This window comes from Hyperoodon ampullatus (genome assembly GCF_949752795.1).
Source record: "Hyperoodon ampullatus genome assembly, chromosome: X".
NCBI classification, from domain to species: domain Eukaryota; kingdom Metazoa; phylum Chordata; class Mammalia; order Artiodactyla; family Ziphiidae; genus Hyperoodon; species Hyperoodon ampullatus.
The window spans coordinates 95,524,257-95,535,536 of NC_136913.1; the positions used below are offsets into that span (position 1 = coordinate 95,524,257).

Here is an 11,280-nt window from a genome sequence, read left to right on the forward strand (position 1 = left end):
AGCGGAATATAGACAAGTGCTGTCCAATAAAAACATGTAAGCCACATATGTAATTTCAAATGTCCTGGTAGTCACACTAAAAAAAAGGTAAAAGAAATGGGTGAAATTAATTTTAATAATATATCTGATATTTAACCCACTATATTTAAAATATTATCACCCCCAAATAATATAAAATTATTACCAGGGTATTTTACATCCTTTGAAATACAGTAGTGTAGTTTATACTAGTAGCACATCTCAATGTTAAACAGCCACGTATGGAAGTGGCTACCATATTAGACAGGGCAGGTATAGACATTTCTCTCAAGGAGTTTTGCTGTGAAGATGAGCAGAGGATGAGGTGCTTGCAGGGGCGAAGTGAGGTCAAGTGTGTGTGTGTGTGTTTGTTTTACAATGGAAGCTGTTACAGTATGTTTAGTTTATATGCTAATGGGAATAATCCAGTAGAGAAGAAGAACTCCTCGATGTAAGAGAAAGAGAAACCGTTTCTGGAGTGATACTGAGTAGGTGAGAGCGGATGGGATTGGGATACAAAAGGGAAGGCCTGCCTTGGCTGGGGTCCTGGGCAGTTCATCCATGGGAACAGGGTGAAGGCAGAGCACATTGGGCACCGATGCAGATAAGTGGTTAGATGTGATCATGAGAGCTCCTGGAAGTTTTTGATTCCTTTTTTCTCAGTGAAGTAGGAATCAGGGTCATCATCTGAGAGTGAGGATGGGATAGAAGTGTTGAAGATCTGAGAAGACAGAAGACAATATTAAATTGTGGCCTGAGAGAGTGAACGGGCTGGGGAAGTGTAGTATGACTGTCTGGCAACATGAAAGATGCACTTGAGGTTTGTCATCACGAATCTGATGTGAGAACAGTCAGCACAGATGTTTTTCTCCAGCCGTGTTCAACTGTAAGCAAGGCGGGGGAGGAGGTTGGGACTTAACCAGGGCTGGGGTTTTTTCCAACATGAGTACGGGGATAATGAGAGCCATGAAGTCAAAGGTGTATGCCAGGGATAATTCGAGTGATGGGCCATGGAATTGAAGGAGAGAAGAGGGAGCCATGAGGGACAGCAAAAAAGATGGGAGGACCAATGGATCACAGATTCCAGGGCGGGTCAAAGAAGTGTTGGGGTCAGGGTTAGAGGGCGTCAGCTGGAAAGATAGACATGGTGGGTGAAGAGGGAATGCTTGACTTAACGAGGGGCTGCAGATATTCATAATTATAAGGTCTCAGGCACAAGCTTGAGAATGACTGGCTGAAGTGAGACGGGGACAAAATCATTGAGGAGAGGAGGCCAGGGAGCTGAGAGGCCAGGGTACTGGAGGGTTCATGTTAGGCATATGTTGAAAAGATCAAGAGATAAGATGGGGGTATTTTTGGAGAGAAAGGTACCGAGCCAGGTACTAATATCCCTGAGGAATATTAAGGACCATGACCCATAGCCTGTAGACAACTGTGAAACGGAAGGGTAGTAGGTTGGAAATGGCAAGGCAAAGAAAGAAGTTCCCTACTCTCCCTATATGGGCCCAGGGGGAAAATAAACCAGTGACTACTTCAGAGGGCTAGAGGTGAAGCAGGCTCCTTGTGGGGAGAGGTAGGTCAGGGAAGAGCATAAAGGATGAAGGGAACATTCAGAGAAGTGATCGAAACATTGGGAATTTGGCTAACGATTGCTCTGTGACTTTGCATATCCTGTTCCCTTTTCCCTGGCATTCCCTTCCTTACCTTGTGCACCTGGAAAGCTTTTCTTCAGTTGTTTACAACCCAGCTCCTGCATCGCTACTTTCCTGAAATTGCTACAGCAAAGATCACCAGTGATCAGCATGTTGCCAAAACCAGTGGAAGTATTTGTCTTTACTGTACCTCTCCAAAGAAGCGTGTTCCCAGTGGAGTTTTCTGTGATGATGGGAATGTTCTTTCTCCGCCCTGTCCAATATGGTAGCCACTAGCTGTGTGTGGTTATCGAACACTTGAGATGTGATGGGCTACTGAGGAACCAGATTTCTAATTTTATTTCATCTTAACCCATTTAAATGTAAATTGCCACGTGTGGCTCGTGGCAGTCTTCAACCTTGTCTTTCTCCTGGCAACTATTGCTGTTTTCCAGGCTCTGTCCTTGGTCCTTTAATCTCATTCTGTGGACTCTTCTGTGTTGATCTTATCCATACCCCAAGCTCTGTTTCTGGGACATCTCCCTCTTCTGAGCTCTAGACCTGGACTTGCACAGCCTATTGGAGACGTCCGTGTGGGTATCCTATAGGCATTCAGTGTCAGCACACCCCCAACCTGAACTCTCCTCTCCCCTGAATCGACTGCCCTCAGTCACTGAACTCATAGACCTGGGAGTCACCCTAGGTGCCTCCTCTGTGTCCTACGAATTGCCAAGTCATCCACTTCTGCAGAAGCATCCGAACTGGTCTTCAACCTTATCCCTCTCCTGTCCATCACCCACACTGCTGCCAGAGCAGTCGAGCTAGCTGAAACAGAAACCTGACCTTGCACTCCCCTGTTTCAAACCTCTCAATGGCTTCTCGTTGTGAAGAGGATAAAGGCCAAGGTCCCGGGCACGGCAGACAAGGCTCTTCATGACCTGAGCCGGTCTCTCCAGCTTCATCTCTGGGCACGTGTCCCCTCCCACTTGATGCTCCAGTTACACAGACCTGCTTGGGATTACATGCAAATGGCATGCTGTTTCATGCCTCCACACCTTTTCCCAGGCTGTACCCTGCCGCCCGGAATGTCCTTTCCTTCCTTTAAGCTCCTGCTGCCATCTCCTTCTTGTTCTTCAAAACTCACCCAAACTGTCATGTTCTTCAGCTCTCCTTCCTCAGTGTCTCCATTACTTAGCGCGCTTACCTTATCACACCATCTCATTGCTCACGGGTAAGCTGCAGGGTAGTTCCGAAGGGCAGGGCCTGTCTTGACCTCCGTCTCCCCGCTGTCTAGCATGGAGTCTGCCCAGCGTGCAGCCAGTCCGTGTTGAGTGAATGGGTAATATGTAAAAGTGAATGACTTGAAGGGAGCAGGAAGAAGATTGGAGAATAGGATGCCGTCCTGCCCAGTCTCATCTCCTCGGTGTAAGCCCTTCTCGAGTGGGATTAGAGGATGAGAGAAAGGGCCCTTGGGAGAGGCCTCTGGGGATCGGTCTTGGCTGCCGGTGGCACAGTTGATGTCTCTCCCAGCACTCATAAAACTTCCTTCTGGCAGAAATCAATTTCAGAAAAAGCTATTATCTCGGTTTCCCCCTACCTTTAGAGCTGAAATGCTTCTATCCTCCTGGGGTAGAAGATGCTAGCAGAAAATGTCACATTTATTTTTTTCTTAAAGTAAAAAAAAGTTTTATGTGTTTAATTTTTCTGAAAGTGCTTAAGTTTCTATTTTCTCTTAAAAGAAAACTGGTTTTTCACTGAGATTTTCCCAAGGGCCACATCCAGGTATATAAAAAAAGAATGATGTGCATTTGCATACAATTTGCATATATCTGTGTAGACTGGGTCGTCTATTCTCATGGTGCTTTCTTTTTTTTCTTTATTTTTTCAAAGAGATTGAATATTTGATCACCTTTGCAATGAAAAGAACCAACAGCAGTGAAAAGGCAGAGGAAACCACAAAGTCCCCTTTCATAGAAAAAGATCATCTCTTTATGAGATTCCTTGTCATCTTCCAGTCTTCTATGAGATTTTGGATGGCTGTGGTTGCCATGATAAAAATAGCAGCTGCCGTCTGTATGCCAGGCTAGCTGCTGTATTTACTTTTTTTTATATCTCTTATTCCACTCAGCAGCCCTGAGAGATAGACGTTGCTACAGGAAACAGGCTTAGAGGGGTGGCACAGTTTGCCCAAGGTCACCCCTCTAGGCAGTGGCAGAGGCAGGACTCAAACCCAAGGCTGTCTGACCCCAAGGCCTTTGTTTTAAACCACTAAGCTGTATTTTCCATCACTGATGTACTGTTTGGTGTTCTGTCATTTACACTTGCCATCACGAGCCAGGGACTTTGCCACACAGGGATATAGTCTGTCTAGTTGTTATTTGAATGGCAGTGGACTGTTGCATAATACTGAGGGACCAGAGTTTACTTAACTTATCTCCCCAATTGGTTTGTTTCCAGTGTTTCAATATAGTAGGTAGTGCAGGTGTAAATATATTTGTGCAAATAAGGGCCATGTGTTGGGTGTTTGAGGTATTGGACGGTAGTCCTCAAAGTAGCATTGTTGAGCCAGAGGGCTATAGTGTTATAGATGCTCCAGAAAGCCTGTCCCATTCATCTCCCAAGCAGTGATGATTTTTTGAGTGCCTACCGTGCATCCGGTGCTGGAGGTGAAGAGGTGATTCAGAAATGGCCCCTCCCTCAGAGAACTAATTGTCTTGACGTGGGACGGGTGATGTAACAGAATGAATGGTCCTGAGGTGGCAGTGAGAGAAATGTGCCCCTTGGCAGTGCCTGAGCGTTCCTTTCCCCCCATATATAGGGCAGGACAGGGTTCAGGGGCTTTAGGGGAGGGTGGGGGAGGGCTGCTGAAGTCTGGCTGAGGATACTTCCCCCTCTGGTCCTTTTTTCCCCCTGCAGCCACCACCAGGCCCATGGGGTCTGTCACTACTGCCCGGCTGCCACCAGGGGGAGCCAAGCAGAGGCTGGAGGGAAGGGACACCTGGGGAAAACTGCTCAGGGCTCTAAGCACCTGTCGGTCCTCCAGGTGCCCTCTTCCCCTTTATGTCCCCAGCAGTCAGGGTGACAACATGGTACCCAATTCCCACTCATCCAGCAGACAGGCAAGTGCACACAGTATAAGCGCATTCCAAGTTCTGTGCTAGATACCTGCTAGGAACACAGAAACGAATCCCACGCAGTCCTCGACCCGAGGCACTCGTCTAGACGGGTAGAGAGACAAAGAGCTGGTACAACGTGGTGTGATGGAGGTCTGCGACAAGTGGCAGCGGGGGCATTGAGCAGTGAGTCCTTTGGCATTGTGTCTGAGAGCCCAGTGCTCTGCTGTTGACTTCGGCTGTGGTACTGCCCATCTCCCAGCCTCGGTTTGTCCATCTACAAAGTGGACGGGTGAGTCCAATCCCTGCAAAGGGCCTTCTGACTCAGATGTGCGGTGAGCCCGCCTCTTGTTCACAGAGCAAGCCTGAGCTTCTCCCCCAGAAGACCCAGGGGGGCTTCAGTCACCCCCATCTCACTGCTCTCCTTCCCTCTACACTCCCCACCATGGTGTTCCTTGTTCTGCCTCTGGCCTTCTTCCTCACTCGGTCTGCATATGCTCCTGTGACTTCAGTTACTGTCCTGTGCCGATGACACCTATATATGGACGCTCGGCCCCGTCCTTTTCACTGAGTTTGTGATTCATATGATAATGAAAATAATCAGCATTTCTTAGATCCCAGATATGGCACTCCAATCATGGCTTAAATGATCTTATCTACCCGACGACCTTGTGAAGTAGGCGGCGGCACCCCATTCTGCAGACGAGTGAAACTGAGTTCAAGAGATACTGAGGCTTGCCCAAGGCCCTGAGGTCGCTAAGCAACAAGAGCCAGGATTTGAGAACCTGTGTCTGCCCGGCTCCAGTGCCCACACTGTCACCCATCACGCTGTATTTCCCAGAGTGCAGGCAGCCACCTAAGAGACAGTTCTACTTGGATAGTTCGCGGACACCTCAACTTCAACATGTCTAAAATTGGCCTCCTTTCTCCACCTTCTGTCCCAAATCTGCCTTTTCCTCTCTTCTCCATCTCAGTAAATGGCACCATCCACCCAGTGATGCCCAGCTAGAACCCAGGGCCACCGCCATTATCTTCAGAGCTATCCATCCTCCTCTGTCATCGGGTTCCTGAAGCAGTCTCCGTCTCAGTCCCCCGCCTCGACTCTCTCTGCTCCAGCCCACACCCCACACCCCGGCCAGGCTGATCTTTCTCAAGCACACGTCTGATCACATCACTTTCCCACTTCAGACCCCTCTGCCGCTTTCTGTGGCTCTGCGGCAGAGCTCGAAGCTGGCCACCAATGAGCTGAAAGCCATCCAAGAAGACATGTTTTGTGTGGTCCGTTGAGCGTTCTTAAAACAATTTGAATTATTTGCCAACGTTTAAAAATCAGGAAATTCCATATGAAAGTTCCCATTTCTGGCTTCTCTTGCAAAAGTGAAAACACTGGCAACTCTAGGCCCACGTCCCCATAGGGCGATGATTGGGTGGAACTGAGTGGTGGCTGACCTCTTCAGAAGGGGCCTGGGCTTTCCAGTTGGCCCATCTCCAGCATCCCTGTTGTCTGGTCAACCCCCTGCTCCCAGTTACCTGCCTGCCTGAGGCTTGAGGCATCTGGGGTCATGACCCTGTGGCACAAGATGAAGCCCAAAGCCCTCAGCCTGGCTCCTAAGGTCCTACCTGACCCAGCTGGGAGCAGCGTAGCCCTGCCAACCTCAGAGTCCTATTCCTGCTCACTGCCCCATCACAGTGTCCCCTGTGGTTTCAACTCTTACCCATAGTTCTGTGAATTGGCTCGTTCCCACGGATGTCTGCCTTCCTGCAGGCTGCTGCTCTGGAATGCCTAGGCCCCTCTTTTAGTCCCATTTGTCCTTTAGGACTCTGCTCAGTGCCCCCTCCACCAAAAATCATCAGTCTCCCCCCCTGCCCCCCAAGCTGAGTTCCGTCCTCCCATAATATGTGGCACAGACCTGGGTCATCACACCCATCATACCGGTTCTCATTGTTAGCAGCTTGCCTGCCTCCTCTGCCAGATTGTGCAACTGAGGCTGCAGGGAGCCTGTCTTCTTTATGTTCCTATCCCCAAAGTTTGGCACAGGGCTTGGAATATAATAGGTGCCTAATAACTGGTGAATGAATGGATGAATCTGTGAAAGACTGACTTGGGAAAACACTACTCCAGGATGTCCCGTTGCCGCCTACTTGCTTGAGGGGGAGGGTTCCAGCTTCCTTCCATTCCAGAGCACCCCCATTGATGTATGCACCCATCGCATCCTATAAGCCACTCCCCTGCTCTACACGGTCTAGGATACATCCAAGCCTGCTGGGATAGGAGTTCCTGAGTGACGATAGAGGGAAAGTACATCATTCTTGCTGTTCCAAGGGGAGAGAGTTGTCTAATGGTTGGGAAATGGCACAACAACTGGATATGGCACATTCTTTAGTTACTTGAATGATGATAACGATGTGGTGACGACAGCACCCAACACGCATTGAACACTTTGATTGTACCAGATCCCGTACTGAGAGTTCTCAATACACTCTTTCCTTTACTCCTCACAACAGCTCTCAGAAGTAGCCCCATTTTACAGACAAGGAAGCTGAGGTTCAGGGAGTTGAAACAACTTTTCCAGGGTCACACACAGCCAGTAAGTGGTAGAATCCAGGTTTGAAACCAAATCTGTGTGACATCTCAACCACCACGCCATACTTCCTCAGTGACGTTTCTCTTTAGAAACATGAGGGAATGATTAACATAAATGTGGAAATGAAGGCTATACAATTATATATACAGTAAGATTGCAATTAGTAATCAAAAGAAGAAAGAAAAGAAACTCCCAAGGCATACAGCAACCAAGGAGACACACCCACGTGCTAGCAGTGGTCACATTCAGCTAGTAGAGTGCTGGGGGTGTTTTCTTCGTTTCCTCCATCTCATTTCTACCTTTTAACATTTTCTAAATTTCCTTTAGTGAGCACGTGCAGTCATCCCTCACTGTCCGAGGGGGACTGGTTCCAGGACCCCTGTGGGGACCAAAATCCGAGGCTGATCAAGCCCCTTATAGAAAACGGTGTAGTACAGTCCGCCGTCTGGATCCGTGGATTCCGCATCCACAAGTTCAACTAACCATGGACCGATCCGGTTAGTTGAACCCGTGGATGTGGAACCTGCAGATACAGAGGGCCAACTGTATTACTTTTATAATAACAGTAAAAAAAAAAATCCCTCTTTGTAATGGCCCCAGCATTATGTGGCAGAACAGACTTTGGAAGGGGTGATAGGAGTACCCAGCTAATCGGTTGGGGCTGTCTCTTGAGCAGCCATGGCAGGGCAGCAGAAGGGGGTAAACAGCAGGCGGTAGCTGTGGCCGCAGCGCCCGCACCCTCGTGGGACAAAGGAGGAGAAGTGGGTCACCAAACATGCTGTCTCACTGTCTCCACTTTTCCTCCAGGTGCTTATACCCCGGAGCCCCTCAGCAGTTTCCGCTGGGCCCTTCTCTCGACTGGCCTCATGTTCTTTTATCACTTCAGCGTCTTGCAGATCCTGGGCCTGGTAAGTTTGGTTCTATCCCCTTCTATCCCTTCTGTTTGGCGTTCTTCATAAATCTTGATAATCCTGGTTGGCGCTGGTGTATCGTTTTGTTTTGAAAATACAAGATGCCAAAGGCCAGGCTGTCAGAGTGTTGTGTCTGGGCTGCTGATTTATGATCCGCAGCCTTGGCCTCTCCAAAGAGTTTTCTGAATCCTTCAGTAATGACTGTTTCTTTCGTCCCTGGGGAGGCAAGGAGGCCCTTCACTCACGGCCGCTTGGATCGGAGGTAGAGAGCTGTGCTGGGAAGTGGTTTGCTGTGGACCCCATGTGAGGCAGGATGCTAGCCCTGGCCCTGGGCCTGGGGGAGGCTTCTGACCTTGGGTCCATTCCGGGTCTACTACCGGGCCCTGAGCTGTGTGTCCAGTGAAAGTGTGGTGTCGGGTGACCCCCGTGGCATTCTGGGATGTTCAGTAGTCGAGTTATCCAGAGCCCAGGGTTGCTGAGTGCGTGGGCGGTGTGTCTAGTGGTGGTGAAGTGAGTAGCCAGAGCTTGGGGCTGGGGCTGGGGTCGGGAGACACAAGTTCAAGTCCTGGCCTTGCCCCTGCTCTGGGTGAGTCACCTCATTCTCTAGTGCAGTGCGCTCTCCACCCTCCGTGACACGGCACAGGCCTGCAACCCCGACCCTGAGAGGTGGTGAGGACTTGTCTTTAACGAGAACGTGCTTAAAGGGCTTTGGAAGGCAGGGACCGTGGCCGTGCTCGAGGCTGGAGCGGCGTGCCGGGTTTTGTGTGCCAGCTGCACTGATGTAGCGTTAGCCGCGTGGACCTGGCAGGACTAGGGCGTGTAACCGATGTCACCAGCGCCTTTGTTGAAGCACTCAGTCACTTTGTCTTCCCCATCCCGGCGTGTTGCTCTGCTCTGGTTGGCCTGGGGGCTAGTTTGAGCTCCTTGCCAATAGCATGAATGCTTCCTGTGCTCTAGGGAGGGAGCAGTATGACCTTCACACCTGCTCTCCACCGGGACTCCTCAATTCCAGAGGAGTCAGTGTGCTCATGTCACCATATATACCGTGCTCGGTCTCACCTCTGGGCCTCCTACAAGGAAAGGCTCCGTTCACTCCATTCCTCGCCATGACCCCCATCCATCCTTCATGAGTCCATTCAGGTGTCACTGCCCTCGTGAAATCTTCTCCGAGAACTCGGCCCCCATCCTGTACACCCCTCAGTTCCCATGGTGGGCAAGAGCTGGTGAGCACCGTCTGCTTTGAGGTCACACGTGGTAGACCGATCACCCCACCTTGATGCAGGCAGGGGCCATGCCGTGGACTGCCTTTATCCCATGACACCCCTCCGGGTCTAGGCACCTAGTAAATGCTTAGGAATGGCAACGGGCACTGGGCCCAACCGGAAGGCAAGACTGAGCAAAACCGACCAGCTTTTCCACTGGACGGCCTCCCCCGTCACCTCCAAAGGGCTCTAGCCTTGACCCACTCAGAAAACCTAGGGGAGAAAGATCCCACTATGAACAGGTGGGGATTTGTCAATCCCTCCTTGTCTAGTCCCCATTAGGTAGACACGGCTGAACTGGCAGAAGCCAGAGAAAGCCTAAGGATGGTGAACGCTCACTCTGCCTCCCTTGTCCCTGCAGGTCACCGAAGTGAATTTGAACAACATGCTGTGTCCGGCCATCTCAGACCCATTCTACGGCCCCTGGTATCGCATCTGGGCCTCGGGACACCAGACTCTCATGACCATGACCCACGGGAAGCTGGTCATCCTGTTCTCATACATGGCTGGGCCCTTGTGTAAATATCTGCTGGATTTGCTCCGGCTTCCAGCCAAGAAAATAGACTGAAGGTGCTTGTGATTTTTTGTTTTGTTTTGTTTTGGGGTTTTTTTTTCTTCTGCCCCTGAGGAAACAAGTCCTGACTCCACTTGGAGGACACCCAGCTCTTGATGACATCATGGGAGAGGGCAGGAGGACGTTTGGTGTGTTTCTTTTTCCTTCCTCTCTGTCCCTTTCTTCCACCACTCTTCCTTCCCCGGCTCTTCCCCCAGGACGGCTCCTGGAGCGTGGGCTGTAGTCCTGGAGCCTGGGCTGTAGTGCTGGAGCCTGGGCTGTAGTCCTGGAGCGTGGGCTGTAGTCCTGGAGCCTGGGCGGTAGTCCTGGAGCCTGGGCGGTAGTCCTGGAGCCTGGGCGGTAGTGCTGGAGCCTGGGCGGTAGTGCTGGAGCCTGGGCGGTAGTCCTGGAGCCTGGGCTGTAGTCCTGGAGCCTGGGCGGTAGTGCTGGAGCCTGGGCTGTAGTCCTGGAGCCTGGGCTGTAGTCCTGGAGCCAGGGCTGTAGTGCTGGAGCCTGGGCTGTAGTTCTGGAGCCTGGGCTGTAGTCCTGGAGCCTGGGCGGTAGTCCTGGAGCATGGGCGGTAGCCCTGGAGCCTGGGCGGTAGCGCTGGAGCCTGGGCGGTAGTCCTGGAGCCTGGGCGGTAGTCCTGGAGCCTGGGCGGTAGTCCTGGAGCCTGGGCGGTAGTGCTGGAGCCTGGGCTGTAGTCCTGGAGCATGGGCTGTAGTCCTGGAGCATGGGCTGTAGTGCTGAGGGCCGTTTGTTTCCTCCTTCCCTTCGCCACTCTCTCCCTGCTCCTCGTGGCCTTAAATGGCGAGACAGTAGTCAGTGGCTTTCACTCTGCTTGTTGCTGCTTTAACAACGTCTGGTTGAGGAGAAAGGGAACAACAAGCAGTAGTTGTTTTGGCATCCAAGCGATGAGATTGGGCTGTGTTTCATTCCTCCACTGCCAGGGACCTCCAGGCTTATGCTGGGGTCCCCTTTTGTCTCCAGCACAGCCCTCACCATAAGGGGACTGAGGCCTTGTTTCTATACCAGCGGCAAGCCGAGAGCCAAGGGATTTCCCAGTTCATGGCCAAAAGAGAGCTGGCCAGATTCTTCCCACTGGTGTCCCATGACTCAAAGCAAGCAGCCAACCAGCCACTCCCTCCAGGATGCTGCCAGAGGTGGGAGGTGTGGGGCGCTACCCAGCCCAGGGGCTAGATTCCAC

At 51.1% G+C, this 11,280-nt stretch overlaps 1 protein-coding gene across 2 annotated transcripts in view; it reads left to right on the forward strand.

Annotated features, from left to right (window-relative positions):
- The window catches only part of TMEM164 (transmembrane protein 164), a gene marked incomplete at both ends in the record, with an annotated part of 162,329 nt that extends 152,241 nt beyond the window's left edge, over nt 1-10,088 (forward strand). For both annotated transcript variants that reach the window (XM_079727482.1, XM_079727483.1), the window contains 2 exons: nt 8,155-8,255; nt 9,882-10,088. In XM_079727482.1, coding sequence (XP_079583608.1) covers nt 8,155-8,255; nt 9,882-10,088 — 308 coding nt within the window. The remainder of the gene's footprint in view (nt 1-8,154; nt 8,256-9,881) is intronic.
- Between the last annotated feature and the right edge of the window lie 1,192 nt (nt 10,089-11,280).